Source organism: Podarcis erhardii (genome assembly GCF_964252035.2).
Source record: "Podarcis erhardii genome assembly, chromosome: 4".
NCBI classification, from domain to species: domain Eukaryota; kingdom Metazoa; phylum Chordata; class Lepidosauria; order Squamata; family Lacertidae; genus Podarcis; species Podarcis erhardii.
In genome coordinates, this window is record NC_138508.1 from 80,343,471 (window position 1) to 80,362,903 (window position 19,433).

The following is a 19,433-nucleotide window of genomic DNA, read 5'->3' on the forward strand; positions in this document are numbered from 1 at the left end:
CTTGGGAATGTTATGCATTGGAGAGAGAAACTAGGTCAACCAGCAGTATGAAAAGTAAGAGGCTCTATGGTGTAGAGACTACACACAGAGACTCCAACAAGAAAACTGAAGCTGGATGCCGTTAGTTTGCAGAGCTTTGCTTCCAGGGATTGGAGAGCCTTGAAGTCTTCTTTTTATTTTTTCTTGGAACATTCCAGTTTGTTTTCAAAAAGAACGCTAGGCCTATTTCTAAACTTTCCTGGAAAAAAGATCCGGCATTTGTGGTTTTTTCACAGTTCCATGAGCCCTTCCTGACCTCAGCGGCTCTTTACAACATGGCAAAACTGGCAGAGGTAATGCTGCGTTACTCCATGCCAAGTCAAATATATGATCTGTACACTAGCAAGAAAGCCAGTGCATGATAACAGTTTGAGGGGAAAACCCCATTCTTCACATTGCAGACATCCATCTAGATCCTTAAATTATTTTCAGAATATTTACAGATTGATTTGCAGCTCCTGCTTGGGGGAAACAAACCATCGAAAGTGTGAGGAAGGCGATTTGAACACATACCCCAGTGCATTCCATGATGTGTTTTCAAGACCTACCTTATTCCCGTAAATGCAATATGTTTTAACTGTGTGGGTTTGTTTTTAGTTCTGAATGTTAAATTGTGGTATCCCACGCTGAGGCCAGCTGGTGAAGGGCAGGCAATTAAATTAATAAATAATTCCCAGGGCAGAAAATGTATGTTCATGACACTTTCCGTATCAGCCTGAATATAAGCCTCATCTTTTTCTTCCAAATTCTGACCATGAAAAGTTAAAAGTGCGGCTTAAATTCACGACCTTACAAAAATTGGCTTTTACGGTATCGCTGCTGAAACAGACATACGGTAAATGGAACAGGTGTGAGTGCCTTCAGAATTTTAAGGGAGCGGCTTATATTCGGGTATTGTCTTTTTGTCTTTCTTTCCCCTTTGAATTTTAAAGGTGCAACTTATATTCAGGTCCGGCTTATATTCAGGTCAATATGGTATAAGGTCTTATCACCCCTGCCTCCTGCTCACTGTGTACCCAATCTTGAGTCTGAGCCTCTTCCAGCTCCTCGCCTTAGGACCTTCACTCTCACCCTTTGACCTAGACTAACCTCTCTCAGCCTGTCTCTGTTTGCCTACCCAGTTCTCCTGCAGACTGACAACCTGCTCAGCTTTCTTTCCTGTACATCATCACCGGTGTCTCCTCTAGATACTCCTTTCATTCAGAGGAGCCTCGTCTTTGTGACAGCCATTCCCGGGGCCGACGGTGATAAGAGCCACCCTTTATCGACTCCCGGGCTCCATAAAAACTGCAGACAGAAAGCTGGTTTTTATAAGATTCTTTTTCTTTTTTTTTATTTCCTCCAATAATTGTCTGGGATCTACGTTAATGGAAATGTAAATTGACTGCCCCTGTGCTAAATGACAATCAGGTTTTGTTTGACAGAGCTGAAAAGTATCTTATTGAGAATGTTGGCACCAAACAATCTAAATGCAAATTTAGGTGGGGTTGGGAGGAGGGTATTTTAACTTTTGATGAGGTTATTTGATAATGTGGGAAGGTGGAATTGGCTTCCAGTTCATAAAAATCATCAATGTGCATAGCAGTTCAATGACAGAGGTCAGCCTTTCTGTATTATTTTAAACGAACTGGACTAAATTATTCTGCTTTCATTTTCTATTACACATCATTTAAGAAGCAAAACAAGCGTTGAGGAATATTACCCATATTCCAGCAATATGCAAACTTGAAAGGTAATCCCGGGAAATTACAATGTACCCACCTCTTTAATCCTGTTATTTCTAAATCCTGGTCTGTCGTATCTGCTTTCTGTACACAAGGAGCACAGAGAAATCCTGTGCTTATGACATACTCAGCTTCTCCGATTAGCAGGTGCGTATTTTCACAGACACGGTCAAATCAATTTGCAGAAACACATTTTGACTTGCCTCTTCCTATAGCGATAACAAGGTCACTACCAGCTACCAGCTTAGTATCAGTCCTAAGGTAGGATCTCACCCCATCACACATAGAATAATAACAGTTATTTTCTACACTCCCCCCCCCCCCCGTTAACTTCGTCTTGAATGTTTCATAGGACTATCTGTTGCTTTTGCTGAAAAAACTAACAGGGCTACCCCTCTGTTAATACATTAACTATGTGGGGAGAGTAATTCATTCGTAAACATTTGTTGATGGCATAGATACATACACCCATTGTGAGCTACGATACATGTAAAAAATAAAGTGTATTTCCACATCACCGGGCAGCAAAACGGAATAGAGACGTGTGGCAGAAGGGAAAATACCTGATGAGAACGAATGTCAGAATGGGTTTAGGCACATGTGTGCATCCCTAGTATACAAGCAAATAAGTTTGCCAAGCTTTCTTCTAAATGCAAATGGCAGGTACAGTGGAGTCTTCTTCATCAGGACCACAGCAAGAAGGCTCTGCTTATATTCCTAATCCATACCTGCTGTGATCTCAAACTCTACCATCGCCCCTCCTCCACTGCTGTATTTTTTTTTTTAAAGCACCAAAATACTGGAATTTGGCCCTAAGTTAAGCATGCCATGTGCACTCACACTACAAAGAGCTCATAAGCCACCTATTCTCAGCAGCCAAAAGCACCCTAGCTAGATGCTGGAGGGATCTGTCAGCAGTGAACATGGACTACTAGTACCAAACTGTATGGGAAACAGCCTTACTAGACATAGCTGTCAACTTTCAGATTTGAAAATAAGGGATCAGCAGCCTCGAAAATAAGGGACCAGCTGCCTCACCTGTCCCAGGGACAGTCTACGGGATATCTAACAATCCGGGATAGCAGCAGGAAGCAGCGGGAAACGGCACTGGAATAAGGGAATTTCCCGCAAAAAAAGGGAAGGCTGACAGCTATGCTTACTAGAAAAGCTAACCAACAAACTGAAACTGGCACAGGAACAAATAAAAGAGGACGCCTTCACCCTAGTGTGGCTCCCCTTTATTACACACACAGCCCAACAAGACAACAACAGGAACCCACCAACAGCATACAAATCAATATGGCTAACTTGATCCAACAACCTCTCCCCCTTCTCTCACACGCAAATGAAACTCACTGCAGTCAACTGAAGGCAACCAGCCAGGCCCCTGGGCCCCCCAATCTCTCTCACCGCCAATGAAAACTAATAAATGAATAGAAAGAGAACCTACCCACGTGACGCTGACGCAAAAACCTTGCATACACTTTGTAAGAGAATGAAAGTTTAATACCCGTACAACTCTCTTCTCCCCTAACCTTATGCTGGCAACATTAATGTCTCACACTGAATATAACTGATCTGTAGAAAGGACTTTATAATCTGAAAACAGAGGTGATGTATGTACTTTTGTAACCCACGAAAATCTTGAATAAAAACTTTTTTAAAAAAGTAAAGCATGCCATCGAAGCCTAGGATGGAGGAATCACCAAGTCTTTGGATAAAATGCACAACACTTTCTGCCTATCCCTCTTTTCTTTGGGAGTCTTTTAACCATTGGTCATCTGTGTGTTTCCTTTATGTTTGGTTTGTCCTACCTAATCCTTCAGTGGCCTCTACTGCTGTTTGAGCATTTCCTATTCGCACATCCTTCGTGATCCCAAGGCAAGTGGTTGTTCTCTAAGGGCTCATCAAGACTTACTCTTTCCCCCAGGAAAAACCTGCTCTTCACCACTGAATCAGAGCAAACGTCAATCGGATTTTATCCAGACTGACGCTTGCTCCAATTTAGCGCCGAAGAGCAGGTTTTCCCTGGGGAAAGTGGCAAGGAAAGGGCAAAACCACCCAGACCCATGCCTGGGGCAAGTGGAAAACTGCTTGGACCCATGCTTTCTACGTATGAGACAAGCACAAGTCTGAATAAGCCCAAAATCAGGTTATTTTTTTAAAGCTGAATTAGCAAGGAGACAGCTCTGCACCTCTATGTAAACCTACAACCAAAGTTTTGCTGCGGTGCAAAAGAGAGGGTGTTCCTCCCTCTGGACGTTAAGGACAGGTGCATGTCATGAGTTGCTTCGCCTCATTACTGAACCATGAACCCAGACAGACAACGCAATTTGAAATCCCAGTCAGCACAGACTCTTGTTTTGCTCTGAGCGAACCCATAAGAAATCTCCAAGGAAACAATTTCATCCTTCCTCTCACCCCAGTCACCTTTACAGCATGGTGCAGAGATTGTAAATAACAAACACTGACATTTCTAAAAATTATAGTGGCTACAAACTGTCCCTACTTTTTTTTTTTGGTTCAGCAGAAACAAGTAAGTGAATGCTCAAGGTGTCATGAAATGGTAGGCAGGCAGAGAAAATGACCCACCCTTTCCAAATTAACAGGTTTACCATACCCATTGAGTCAATCTCCTACTACCCTTCTGAGAAAAACCCCACCCCACCCTCCCACTATATATATATATAAGGGTCTGGTGACTTCTGTTTCAGTGTATCTGAAAGCTTATACCCAGAACAAACTTAGACTCTAAGGTGCTACTGGACAATTTTTAATTTTTTTTTACTTATTTCCAAATTAACGTTGGTGCGGGGTTGTCTGTCTCTATTACAAATACTGACTCCTGGGCTATCACTGGGCTATTAATACTGCCTTCGTGGGGAAATCCCTATAGTATTTATTACAGTCTTTTTTTCAAGGCAGCAGCAAGAACATTTAAAAATAACCGTGTAAATAAAGGTGCCACTCTCCAATATATAATATGGAACAGCGCTTCTGCTAAGGTGAGCCCGCCAACCCGTTGTTCTTTTGAGTTTACAGTTAACATGAAAAGCTCCTTTTTATTTATGTAAGAGCTTACTTATAACCAGTTTTAACTGGCAAAGGAATTTGAAACCTTTTTTGCACTGGGCGAGCATGGCAGGCGATTGGATTGTGCAGAGATGTCCCTGCCAATCTTTGCCTTCAGAGAGAGAGAGGCCATACGAGATTGTAGCCAGATTGTGGCGCACATGATCAATATCTGCACGGTAAGCAGTCTGGGCATTTTCCTCCACGGAGAAATACATTATCTAGTACAGAATGTTGAGTCGCAACATACAGTTGGCTCTTTTGCACAAAATAACAGAAGGATCTAGTTGTCCATGCACAGACCTTCCGGGCAACATGCATTCCTCTGGGGGCTGGGTGTAAATTAAGGGAATGTATATGTCATAATTGGCATCCTGTCATGGATTTCCTTCCATTATGATGTACTCAGGCACAACCGTGGTGTCTGCGAACCATTGCTACAGCAAAGCCTACAATATCTCAGCAAAGGTCATCCCCCTCCCCCGCCCCACTCCCCAATTGTTCATTAGTCATAAAGTGCCATCACTAAATGGATACAAAGTGATTTATTTTGCCATTAGTCTTATCTGGCTTTCTAAAGCAGAGGCTTTAATGAATATGCAAAAACCACATATATTTTATAATCTCCTCCATTTTATGAATGAACCCCTCAAGACAGCTGCCTTTAGAAAATTATGCATATTTTGGCTTATTTCGCCTGTTTAAAACCCACCATTAGTATTTTCCCCTTTTCCTGACAACTCTGGTAACGACTGCATGCAATTCGGTCTTAAGTCAAAGTCCAAGATGCTACTCTCTTCCTAAACTCCCCCAAAAGTACTTTGCGGGAAAGGGAGGAATAATGCAACGTTTGTTCCCGTATCAATAAAAGGCACACTACATTTTCCAAGGTAACAGCAAAGATAATAGAGGGTGTAATAAAAAGCTGCCATGCGGCTCCCAGCTACCCAGGGAGCCATCGGTTTCAATTAAGAATACAGACTGTGGCATACACTGAAGGGAACCAAAACTCAGTTTAGTGTCATTATGGTCCTGTCCAGATGAGCCTTTCTTTCCCATTTTCACATCAAGAGAACTTCTTGTCATCGTAAAAAGATCAAGCTTTATGTGTTGTGCCTCAAATCCACCTCTCCCTGAACAGAGCAGGGAACCTCATTTCTGTTTTTCATCGTGCTCTGTAACGTCAGCGCAAACAAAAACAAAAAAAGGTGTTCGGGATTAGCTTGAAATATGCAGCATGGGCAGAAAGGCTATCTGTCTATATTACATTGTTGTAGTGTTGTGGCCAGTGTGCAGGTCATCCTGACAGCAGACGTGGTCCAAAAGGAATCCAAGAGTGCAGGGATCTGTGATGATCGAAGTAAGACACAAACACACGCACCCACTCCGAAGATCAGGCACAGTACGCAGCAAAATAACTGAATGGTATTTGCTTTTGGATCGCACAGGGTGGGACTCAACTGAGTTTTTACTCAGAGTAGACTCATTGAAATAAATGGATCTAACTTTATGTTCATGAACTGCAGTGGGTCCACTCTGAGTAAGTCTTAGTTGAATGCTACGCATATTTTTTTAAAAAAAATTAAAATCAGAATTCTGACAATGTTATGTTTCTGTAAGGGGCGGGGGGAGGCCCAAATTCCTTTAACTCTTAGAAACTTGGAACGGTATCAATGCTCAGTCTCTTTCTGTGAATTAAAATAAAATCAGGCTCTTTAGGCAAAACTATAGAAGCACAATTTGATGCATCTACATATATATTTTTGTTTTGGGGAAGATATAGATGGTTTTCGCTGAATACCACTCAAAGACCCAAATAGTAAAACACACTGAATTTGAAGAAAAGAGCCTCAGCCAGTTTAAATGCAAATTTAGCTTTTAAATAGAAGTGCAAACCATCTTGCAAAGAAGTGCTATCATTTAAACAGCTGGCGTGATAGCTCAGCTGGTAGAGCATGAGACTTTTAAATCCAGGATCATGGGTTCGAGTCCCACATGATTCCAGAGTTGCAGCGGGTTGGACTAGATGACCCTTGTGGTCCCTTCCAACTCTACAATTCTATGATTTGATGGAGCAGGAACTCCATCAAAGACAACGGAACCCTGCATGATTATTTTCCTCCTTCTCTGGCACCTTCTATCCTAATCTGCCTGGGAAAAGACTTGAAGGCCTCATTATCACCTCATTTACTTGCCAGAAAGAACAAGGAGGGCCCATCAATTACCCAAGCAGTTTTGATGATGCCATCACTCCTTCTCTGAAAAAAGCTATGCTCCTTGGTGCTGTTCTTCCACTCCCCCATTCTATGGTGTGTAGACAGATAGCTTTCCCCACGTATGAACGTTCTCCACAAACCAATCCTGTGTTTTCCTTCCTTCATATAGTCCTCCCTGCATGTCAAGCAGCTGCACACAGTGGATTTTGCAAACAGAAGGAGGGCTTCCTGCCAGTGCTACCTTTCATTTAATAAAATTATGGCAAATCCAATATGCTACCCTGAACATTCTCCCCCCCCCCTTTAATGCCCTACTTAAACGTTCATCACAGCCTAATAAACATAATTCAATTTTCCCATTTATTTTTAGAACGTACTCTAGGAAATCTATCTTGATATTATTACAAGGAGGGCAAGTTTAGACATCATACACCTAGACTGTTGTTCATGACAGTCTCTTGCTTCCCTTCCATGTCCCTGCCTTGTGCTTTTCTTGCAGCCAGCAAGGGAAATGCGGGTGAGGTTCCTAGCCCTCCAAAGGCATATACTTGCAATTTGATTTTTAAAATATTTAGCCCCAATGGAAGGGCCTTAGCTCAGTGGTGGAGCATCTGCTTTATATACCAAATGTCCCAGGTTCAATCCCCAGCATTTGCAGGTAGGGTTGGGAAAAATTTTAGCTGCCACCAATCAGTATAGACAATAGTGAGCTTGATGGGCCAACGGTCTGATTCAGTGTAAGCAGGGCCGGCCCAATACATTTTGGCACCCGAGGCAAGCCACAAAAATGGTTCCCACTCCCCACCCCCCAGGGAAGAAGGAGGGACTCAAGATCTCTACATCGGGGGGAGGGGGTATAAGATTAACATTGAGAACAGAGGGAATCAAATCAACCCAACCCATTGGTTGAACTAGCAAGCAAAGGCCTTCGCAGAGAGGAAGGGCCTGCTCTAAATTGTGGGGTGTGAAACATAAGTAGCAGTCAAGTACAACATTCCTTGTTTGCCTAGAGCGGACATACAAAGGGGATGTTTGTTCCAGCCAGGCGAAAACTTGCTATTTGCTCTTGGGCTGGAGCATCTTTCCTTTTGCATGTGACTAGAGGTGGGCTTGACCTTACCTGTCCAGGTAACACAAAAGGACAAGGCATGCAGCCATCTCTCTCTCTTTTTGGACCTCGTCATTGGACCAGCAGCTTTTTAGCCAGAGATGCCCTGTTGGCTTTAAGCCAACAGAGGACAAAGAGACTATCTCCATATGGGATAGACCCACATGTATATATCTGTAACTAAGTCTGCCTTCAGGGATCCATCTGTGAACTGATGATGTGAGTAAACTACTTTTATATATCTTAAATAAGATTGTGGCGTGTTTATTCTTTTAAGAGGGATATAAGGGAACTTACCAGGAACCTAATAGTGAGAGGCTTACACAAGCCTGCAACCAGCTACCTGCTGTGCGTTTAAAAGGGGAATGTAAAACTCTGCTAAGTTATAGAACTTGCTAGCGCAAGTTAGGAAGGATATTATTACACAATATATCCTCTCCTGCCTCCCTGAACATTCCCACATAAATCACACCGGGTGGATGCAGAGGCCCAGAAGAGCCCAGAGGGCAACACCTGTCACTTCCTCCCTGAGGGTACAAGGAGACCAGCAGAGAATTATTTTCAGCAAGAGGCCGCTGCGGAGGCAGCATGGTGGAGGCCGAGGCAGTGGCAAATCCAGTCTCCAGGGTGAACACCACAGCCGCTGTGGCATGGTGGGAAGCGACACGTTCCTTGGAGGTTGGCCCCTGTGGATCATGCCGCCCGAGGCAGTCGTCTCACCTTGCCTCATGGGGAGGCCGGCCCTGAGTTTGCATCCACTGCCTATTTTCTGTGTTCTATGATCAAAGAAAACCTGAATCACAAGGCAAGATTGCTTATTTGAATATATCCCTGCAACTGAGAATAATCACTGAGGGATAGGATTAGGCTTTCTATATTCTAAATCACTGCAGTAAAAACATATGATTTTCTCACAGGCGACAACCAAACCGCTCGAATATTCACTTCAAATAAGCCATGGCTCTATGCCATGAGCTGCATGCTGACCTAGATGGAAGGTCTTTAGCACTGGCTACTTATTGTGTTCGCTCTGTAAGCCTCCACAACTCTCTACATTTCAGCCCGCCCGTTGCCCTTTCTTCCCTCATATTAATTTCTACTCCCTTTTCACTGGGCATGGGAGCACCGAGTCCCTTTTAAAACACAGAGTGTGGAAGTGTACGCTTAAGGCAATAGTCTGTGGCATCCAAAATATGTGCTCAGTCAGACGCCTGGAAACTGGAAGACCTATTGCTATTTCTGCCCTACACAGAGGGAGTCAACAAGTTGAGGAATGCCCAGCGGGTTGGAGGTAGCTATGAATGTTGGCTACACACATTTGGGAGGTAAAAAGTTGCTGGCTATAAATGAACATATAGATTTACCCCGGGGGGGGGGGGACTGCACATGTCCATCAGCCCTTCCCAAATAGAGATTTCATGGTGTTTTATTTTTTTTAAAAAAAAAGCACAACAGACCATGTACCAAGCAGAATATACTCTAGCTTGGTGGGCAGGGAGGAAATGCCGTATTTTTCGCTCTATAAGACGCACCAGACCACAAGACGCACCTAGTTTTTGAAGGAGGAAAACAAGAAAAAAAATATTCTGAATCTCAGAAGCCAGAACAGCAAGAGGGATCGCTGCGCAGTGAAAGCAGCAATCCCTCTTGCTATTCTGGCTTCTGGGATAGCTGCGCAGCCTGCATTCGCTCCATAAGACGCACGCACATTTCCCCTTTTTAGGAGGGAAAAAGTGAGTCTTATAGAGCAAAAAATACGGTAAGTAGTCCATTTGGAGAAAATAAGTCTCCAAAAGCTGCAGATTATTTCTTTCAAAATGACAAAAGCCTGGGATGATTCAATGCCTTGGGGCGGCCTTTGCTAACTTGGTAGACTTTAGATATTTTGGACTACAACTCTCATCTGTCCTAGTCAACCCAACGCATCTGGTGGGCAGCAAAAGCTGTCTTAAAACAACTTGTTCCTTTTTCAAGGAGACAACCTGGAGCTGTTACGAAAGGAAAAGCAGGAGCAACTTCAGAATGGTCCAAGACGCCAGAACCTCAACTTCCTCCACCACTTGGCATTCTGAATCCATCCTTCCTTTGCATCACTGGATACAGCATCCATCTTTCAGAGTTGTTTTATTACTGCCTTGCTCAGTTGGGAGGTGAAACAAAAAAGTCAATTAGATCAGCCATTGAACTGGGACATACTGTGTGAGTAATGGCCTGCATCGGCAGCATGCGCAGCCGAGATGCTCACAAAACAGCACAGCTTGCCACTTCAGCTGGCCTGTGGCCCATCTATTAGCACCCATTCATCATTTCGGAGGGGTTGGGAGCAGGGAAATATGACACTGGAAGAAAATAGAAACCTGAATGGCAAAAATGGTCAGGAGAATGTTAAGACTCTTAAAACACCTGAAGGGATGTTGCAAAGTGGAGGGCAAAGACCAGAGGGCAGAACAAAATCTAATGGGCATAAATTATAGGTTCTGTCCATTTTGGTTCTCTCCATTTCTAATGCTTCAAATCTCAAATTCACTTTTACAAATTTTGCAAGTAAGAAAAATATCCTCATGAAAATCCAGAAGCATTTATACAGCATACTCCTTCAGATAAATACATTTACAGTATTATGTTTTTATGTGTGTTCAAAGTCACCCAAAGTGGCTGCGACAATCCAGTCAGATGGGCAGGGTACAAATTATATTATTATTATTATTATTATTATTATTATTATTATTATTATTATTATTAAGTTTCCAGACTCACACGCCTCTCCACTTCAATACAGGGATCCTACACAGTAAGTATTTGTACAGAGAGAGATTTTTTGCCAGCATAGATTCTCCTTCTGTTAAAACGTTATTGAACCCTTTAAAGAGGGGGGGGGCTTGCTTTCCTATAAATTTAATTGCCAATCTTCATTTCATTTCAATTTGTAAAATGACCTTTCTATATTACTATACACAAAGCAGTTTACGGCAACAAAATATACAACAAACAACACACACCTTATAATAATCTGATCCAATACAGAAAGTCCTAATAAAACATAACTTTAAAATAGAATGGCTTATATGAAATAAAGTAATATTCAATAATCTATTTGAATGTAATAGAACAAGCAATCTTCCTTTCTACACTCTTAGTCTCAATCCCCCCCTTTGTTGAACATTTCTTTCGACAGATTATCAAGCAGTAAGAATTTTATTGACAGATTATAAATAAATTGGATGAGAACCTAGGCAGGTTAAACTTGAGGCGGTCTCCCTTTGAGGACGATTTCCCTAACTTAATTTATCTTGTCACATTGCCAAAATAACTTGACCCAGGAGAAGGTTAAAAAAATTGTTTTGATTTTTATCTGGTTCACTTGATGAGGAGCAAGCTACATGGAAAATGTTGCCTAGCAACCCAGTATCTATTCCAAAATGGAGCAGAAAAGAAATTGCTTGCTGGGACCCTCCATTACCTCATCATGAGGGATACAGAACGGCTCCTGACTTAAATGCCTGAGATTAGGAGCTTCCAGTTTATACTGTCAGATGCGAGAATCAGATGGCTGATTTGAGCTGACCTTCCTTGCTTTCATTTACGTCACTTTTCATCACAGCAGGCCCTCAACAGCAGGGCCAGTTCAAAACGTTTTGCTACCTGAGGCAAATCACCAGCTGATGCCCTCCTCCCGTTCTACGTGAAAAATTCAGAACTGGCAAAAGGACAGCATCTTCCACCACACCTGAGGGCACAGCTCTGTCCCCCAACGCTGCTTTCAACAATCTCTTCCCCTGGAATCTGGCACTTAAGGATGTGGGATATTTACAATACAGTCAAACCAACAGTAGGGACACGGGTGGCGCTGTGGGTAAAACCTCAGCGCCTGGGACTTGCCGATCGTCAGGTCGGCGGTTCGAATCCCCGCGGCAGGGTGCGCTCCCATTGCTCGGTCCCAACGCCTGCCAACCTAGCAGTTCAAAAGCACCCCCGGGTGCAAGTAGATAAATAGGGACCACTTACTAGCGGGAAGGTAAACGGCGTTTCCGTGTGCTGCGCTGGCTCGCCAGATGCAGCTTCATCACGCTGGCCACGTGACCCGGAAGTGTCCTCGGACAGCGCTGGCCCCCGGCCTCTTAAGTGAGATGGGCGCACAACCCTAGAGTCGGACACGACTGGCCCGTACGGGCAGGGGTACCTTTACCTTTACAAACCAACAGTGCTGGATAGGGACGGGATAGGAGCTAAAGCTTACAGAGTTTTTCTGTATGTTTGCTAGAGATAACCCTCTGAAAGATTCTCCCACTGTTCCCTGTCAAGGGGAGGGTGTAGCGACATATATTGTCCTTACCTACCTGGGCACAACCTCTCCTCTTTCTCTTCCAACTTCATCATCAAGCATAAAAGGGTGAGAACCACTGCTAAATCTGACCTACGGCTCAGACCCCATCTTAAGCTAGACTAAAGTACGTCCTTGTAACTGAACTGCCATTTTAAGCCTGCCTAAACAAAGCCTCTGTATCTGTTATTCTGCAACAGAAACTCTGAGTAAATGTTATTGCTACTTTTTACAAGACTGTGTGTTTGATTATTGCTTAAAGGGGGAAATACTGGGAGAATCCAGTCCGCCTTAAAGCATCCTGGATGACTTCAACCAAAAAGGCTAAAACTAGCCTATCTTTTAAGCTGCAAAGGAATGCACTCTGCTGAACTCACAAATGTAAGGAAAGAAGGATAATATCTAATAAATGTATCCTCTCTCCTAGCATCTATTCACATGCCCAACAGCAGAGAAGGTCAGGAGGGAATAGGGGCTAGTGGTTTCAGCAATGGATTTAGTGTTCTGAGCAGCTAAACACCATTATTTTAGGTTACAGTCAGTGAAGCCACCTTTTAATAGCACCGCACTGACTTTATGCCCACCTCCTGAGCACAGTTGAACGTTTTGGTTTTGGCTTTTAATGCTCCTCATGGCTTAGGACCAGCGTATCTCAAGGGATACTTATTCCCATAGGAACCTACCAGATGCTGAGATCTTCCTGAGGGGCCCACCTAGCATCAGATTGGGAAGAGGCTGCATTTACCAAAGAAGGAAGCCACAGTTCCTTTTTGTTGGGGTGGGTGTGTCAGGGTGCTTATTGTTGGAAACCCTGGAAGCCAAGACCCAAGTCTGAGGCAAGTACTCTTTGGTGAGAGAACCACAGCAAAACACGGAACAAATAAAAGCGTGGAAATAAAGGCTGCAAACCTTTTAAAATGTGGCTTTTTCACTGAACTCCAAAGTATCCCACTTCCCTAGCACACAGGTAGATGGTACGTTTGGTAAGTTATATGTAAAAAGGGTTACTTACAAACCTCGTTAAAGGTTAGATTCATGTGTTTTTCCATACAGCCATCCGAAACAATACACAGGCAATTAAACGTTGCTTGGTTACAAAATGGTAAAACCCTAGCTTCAGACTCCTTTCTTGTCTGAAAAATAAGCTGGTTAATGCCATGCAGCTGAGCGACCAGCTCAGGCCTCCTCACACTGACTTCACATGTAGACTGAGTACAACCGAAGAAGAAGAAGAAGAGCTTGTATTTCATATCCTGAGTCTACCACTCTTAACCACTACACCACACTGGCTCTCCAGTGTGCCCATTTCCTTCCAAAGTGAGGGGAAACGACATAGGCTGAGCCTATGGTATTAACCTATTCATGCATTAAGGAGACTTAAGCATGTTGTTTATATGAGGCTAATTGTTCCACAATTGCCTCACACTAGTGTGTTTAGTGTGAATTTGCAATATGACCTTCTAAACTGCCACATCTAAGCTCTGCAACTGCCTTCTCAGGCTGGCCCATCAAGGCTCTTTACAAGTGACCTTCTGCTGAATGGCCAAAATCATCTGGATCCAGCACGCTTTTGCCCTGCCAGCCTGATTGATCATCCTTATCATGAGACGAGAGAACAATCTTTTATTCATAGGTGTTTTGGATTTAAGCACTGAATCAATCCATAAATACATCTCGAAGCCTAGAGGAAGCTACTGATTTTAGCATTTAAATGTATGAATAATACACAAAGGGTTATGATGTAGATTACATAAAACTGTTAATTAAAATGAAGAAAAATATCTAGGGCATTTCATTGCTCGTTTGCAAGGATTGCGCAATAGGAAGCGATGAAACAGTGGCTGTTGAGCAGCATCTGCTGGTGAATGCTATGCATAGTTAGTTTAACAACCTGAGTTTTGACATCAGAAGCCTACCAAAAGAAATTATAGCAAATTCCCTATCCACTTTGAATTTTTGTATTACTAGATATGTAGCATGGAAATGCTAGATTAAATGAGACTGGTGTACTGAAGGCATTAATGTGTCTCACTAATATTTGCAGGGCAAAGCAATGAAATGTTGCAGAAGAAACAGGATGTGCCCAGGAACGATGCAGTTGGGAGTGACCACTAACAAAAAACAACTGGCCAAGAAATATAGTTAATTCCCGCTTTGTTAATATACAAGCTGCCTAGTTTCTCTTTATTCCTATTTTCCACTGTATGAAAGGAACTTGTGAGTTTTGCCTAAAGGTGGAGGTGGATCTGGTTAGCAGCTGAATTTTTATTTTCAAATACAGGGCATCAACCATTATATGTTGCTTCTTCCTAGAAGGCTTGGGTGCAACCTGCCTACCACATAACATTGTTATCTGAATGTCTCTTACCTTCTTGCTGTTTTCATCTTAGGTCTCCTAAATGATGTAGATTCTGTGGCTTCAACTCAGCAAACTTTCTTCCTCTCCTCTCTCTCTCGCTTGCTTGCTTGCTTGCTGTGTTCACCATTTACCCAGATGAAGAGCCCTGGGGAACTCAAAAGCTTGCACTTAACACAGGTGCAGACCTCAAAGATCAGGACCTAATTAACCACTTAACTGATGGCAGCTGGGTTGACTATGGTCAAACATTGGAAAGATTTGTGTTTATTGGTATCACAAGGTGCGGTATATAGCATTCATGGAGAAACTGACTCAGAAACTGAGAGTTTTCCTTGCCTTTTCAAAAACAGATATTTAATTCAACATAGTAGTCCTATACTGTATTGCTTATGTTAACAGTGAAAATAGCAGCACCTACCTTAACACTACGAGCATATTTGGAATGCTTAATTCTGTCAATGTTATCATCTTTTACTTTCCCTTTACAGGATCTGCCTTGTTGTACTTTCATATATTTGCTTGAGGGTTCTTTATTTATCTTGCCTCCCATCTCCTCCCCCCCCCCCTTTACATTATGGGCTTGGTATGGTGTCTAATTCATCACATTTACTTTGCTTGTCTTACATATACGGATTGCTGGTTAGGCAGGTTTCAGATGGGAATTGTGTTTTCTCAACCATTAATAAGGTTCCCTTTTTCCACTTACAAATTACAGTTGTATTTGGTTTGCAATTATATATATATATATATATATATATATGCTTTCGTAGATTTTCACGGGTACAGGAATGCAGGTTTTGGTGTCCTCGGGTGTCTTCCCGTGTAAAAGTTGGGGTGTCTAGGCGACGTTTCGACGAGGTCTCACTCGTCATCTTCAGGCTGGCGCTTTCGGCTTCTTGTTACTGGAACAGAGCAGGATCTCAGTGTTTGAGTTCCTATAAATACTGTAGAGGGGGTGTGGTGTATAGCCTCCAATGTTCTGGGCAGAGAGGAAGTTCCCAGGCTAGTGTGCCTTTTCTTCTTTTGTTCCTTAATTACTTGAGAGATATCTTGAGTGATTTCTTGAGTGATATCCTGAGTACCACTTAGGTGGGTCATTAGGTGTGGATTAGTTGTTAAAGTCTTTGTGTCTTGACCTCTTGAACTTTGTGAAGAGTTTTCCTGAGAAGATGGCTGTACTGTACTTAGTTGTGCTCTGGCTTGGCTTCGTGTATAGGGGCGAGCTGTGGTTTTGTGGCTTGTGTCAGCCAGGTCTGTGTAGGGATTGCAGGGGGGTGCAGCATCCGGAGGTGCCACCATGGATTGGCTACTGGATGGTGTCTGTAATTCATCTGTGGAGAGGGTCTGGGTTTGGGTCTGGTGTGGTTGATTGGTGTTGGCGTTCTGTGTGCCTCTGGATCTGGTGTCAGTTTTTGTGGGGAGGGCTAATTTCCAGATGTCTGGCAAGCGGGATGTGTCGTCACGCTTGTTCATGTTGTGAGGGTGTTTCTCTATCTCGATGGCTTCCATGATTATTCTCTTGTGGTGATGTTCCGTGTTAAAGAGCAATTTGGAATCTGCAAAATTAATTTCGTGTCCTGTTTCTTTCATGTGTTGGAAAAGAGAGGAAGTTTTTTCTTCTTTTTTGACGGCATTCTTGTGTTCTGCGATACGTGCATTTATTCGTCTGTTTGTTTGTCCAATGTACGTGGCTGGGCAGACTTTGCAGGGTATTTCATAGATCCCTTGGTTTTCCAACTGGATTTTATCCTTGGGGTTTCTGAGGATATTGGCTATTTTTTGGTTGGTGCAAAAGGCTGTTTTGATATTGTGTTTATGGAGGATTTTGCTAATTTTATCTGTAGTGCCCTTGATATAAGGAAGGAGGGCCATGCCATTGTTTTCTTCTGTGTCTTGGTTTTTGGGGGGTGTTTCCTTTTGGATTACAAAATCCACCCTGCACTCTGGGACAAATGCAAACAACTAGCCGTCTGGAGAGCTGAAACGGAGACCTCACATAAGACAGACACACACACCAACAAACTCCACAAACTAGAGAAACGCCAGAAGCCCAGCCACCCTCCACAGCAACCCATGAAACAAACAGTACATAACATATCAGACAGGATCCTCACCACAACTGAAACCAAAGTACTCTCCAAAGGTTTCAACTTTGCAGTCGCCCCGAGACGCATCCCCACGGAAAACATCATATGCGGAGTCGAAGCTAGCCTAACCAAAATCAACCCAGATGAAGCCAATAAAATCAGACTTGAAGTCACCAACATCCTCTGCTCCAGCAAACCACCCAGAAGCAATTTACACAAAGAAGAACAGAAAGCACTCACCAACCTGAGGAAAGACAACAACATAATCATTCTCCCAGCAGACAAAGGTAATGCCACAGTGGTGATGAACACATCGGACTACCAAGCAAAACTATCAAATCTACTCCAAGATCCTGCCTACAAACCTATAAAAACAGATCCCACCACCTACCTGGAAAAAACCACCAAATCCAAAATAAAAGCCTCTCCTATCAGTGAAGAAATCCAGCTAAGAATCATCCCCAGAGAAAAATCATCCAGATGCCCCAAACTCTACGGCCTCCCCAAGATACACAAAGAAGGAACACCACTCAGACCAATAGTCAGCTCCATAGGCTCACCTCTACAAAATCTCGCTAAATTTCTCGCCAAGCAACTTCAGCCCTATGCAGAATCCATCTCTTCACACGTACCAAACTCCTTCCAGTTCATAGAAACAATCAAGAAGCAAAACCTACATCCTAATGACCTACTTGTGAGCTTCGATGTTGTATCTCTCTTCACACAAGTGCCCATTAATGAAGCCTTGACAGCTATTCAAAACAAATACAATCCCCCCGAATACATCTTGGACCTGACCAACCACTGCCTAACCAACACGTACTTCATCCACAATGGACAAAGATACAAACAGATAGAAGGAGCACCTATGGGATCACCCCTCTCACCGGTCATCGCAAACCTGTACATGGAACACTTTGAAACCAATGCTTTAGACAAGTCAGAACACAAACCCAAACTTTGGCTCAGATATGTTGACGACACCTTTGTAATTTGGCCACACGGGAAGGAAAAACTGGATAGCTTCCTCACACATCTCAACAACTTACACCCCAAAATACAATTCACTATGGAAATAGAAGCCAACAACCAACTTCCCTTCCTTGACGTCCTAATCTACAAAAAACCTGATGGCTCCCTAGGACACACTATCTACCGGAAAAAAACACACACCAACCGCTACTTACATGCACAATCACACCACCACCCTGCACAAATAAACTCCGTAGCCAAGACTCTCATCTCCAGAACCAAACGCCTGGCTGACAAAGACCACTTGACAACTGAGTTACAGAATCTCTCAAACGTGTTAATTGCCAATGGATACCAGCAAAACAGGATTACGAAGCTAATCCAAAAGGAAACACCCCCCAAAAACCAAGACACAGAAGAAAACAATGGCATGGCCCTCCTTCCTTATATCAAGGGCACTACAGATAAAATTAGCAAAATCCTCCATAAACACAATATCAAAACAGCCTTTTGCACCAACCAAAAAATAGCCAATATCCTCAGAAACCCCAAGGATAAAATCCAGTTGGAAAACCAAGGGATCTATGAAATACCCTGCAAAGTCTGCCCAGCCACGTACATTGGACAAACAAACAGACGAATAAATGCACGTATCACAGAACACAAGAATGCCGTCAAAAAAGAAGAAAAAACTTCCTCTCTTTTCCAACACATGAAAGAAACAGGACACGAAATTAATTTTGCAGATTCCAAATTGCTCTTTAACACGGAACATCACCACAAGAGAATAATCATGGAAGCCATCGAGATAGAGAAACACCCTCACAACATGAACAAGCGTGACGACACATCCCGCTTGCCAGACATCTGGAAATTAGCCCTCCCCACAAAAACTGACACCAGATCCAGAGGCACACAGAACGCCAACACCAATCAACCACACCAGACCCAAACCCAGACCCTCTCCACAGATGAATTACAGACACCATCCAGTAGCCAATCCATGGTGGCACCTCCGGATGCTGCACCCCCCTGCAATCCCTACACAGACCTGGCTGACACAAGCCACAAAACCACAGCTCGCCCCTATACACGAAGCCAAGCCAGAGCACAACTAAGTACAGTATAGCCATCTTCTCAGGAAAACTCTTCACAAAGTTCAAGAGGTCAAGACACAAAGACTTTAACAACTAATCCACACCTAATGACCCACCTAAGTGGTACTCAGGATATCACTCAAGAAATCACTCAAGATATCTCTCAAGTAATTAAGGAACAAAAGAAGAAAAGGCACACTAGCCTGGGAACTTCCTCTCTGCCCAGAACATTGGAGGCTATACACCACACCCCCTCTACAGTATTTATAGGAACTCAAACACTGAGATCCTGCTCTGTTCCAGTAACAAGAAGCCGAAAGCACCAGCCTGAAGATGACGAGTGAGACCTCGTCGAAACGTCACCTAGACACCCCAACTTTTACACGGGAAGACACCCGAGGACACCAAAACCTGCATATATATATATATATATATTCC

General features: G+C 43.2%; 1 protein-coding gene and 1 long non-coding RNA gene across 2 annotated transcripts in view; one reads left to right on the forward strand and one right to left on the reverse strand.

Moving 5' to 3' along the window:
• The window catches only part of LOC309339884, a 32,560-nt gene extending 29,137 nt beyond the window's left edge, over positions 1 to 3,423 (reverse strand). The window contains exon 1 of the long non-coding RNA XR_014155611.1: positions 1,129 to 3,423. This is a non-coding gene — a long non-coding RNA (uncharacterized lncRNA). The remainder of the gene's footprint in view (positions 1 to 1,128) is intronic.
• A 10,831-nt stretch (positions 3,424 to 14,254) lies between these two features.
• LOC309339754 (uncharacterized protein) lies at positions 14,255 to 19,081 on the forward strand. The gene is made up of 2 exons (XM_081858122.1): positions 14,255 to 15,737; positions 17,226 to 19,081. Exons 1-2 carry the CDS (start codon positions 15,425 to 15,427, stop codon positions 19,025 to 19,027), a joined length of 2,115 nt encoding a protein of 704 aa, XP_081714248.1. The 5' UTR covers positions 14,255 to 15,424; the 3' UTR covers positions 19,028 to 19,081.
• Positions 19,082 to 19,433: the final 352 nt, after the last annotated feature.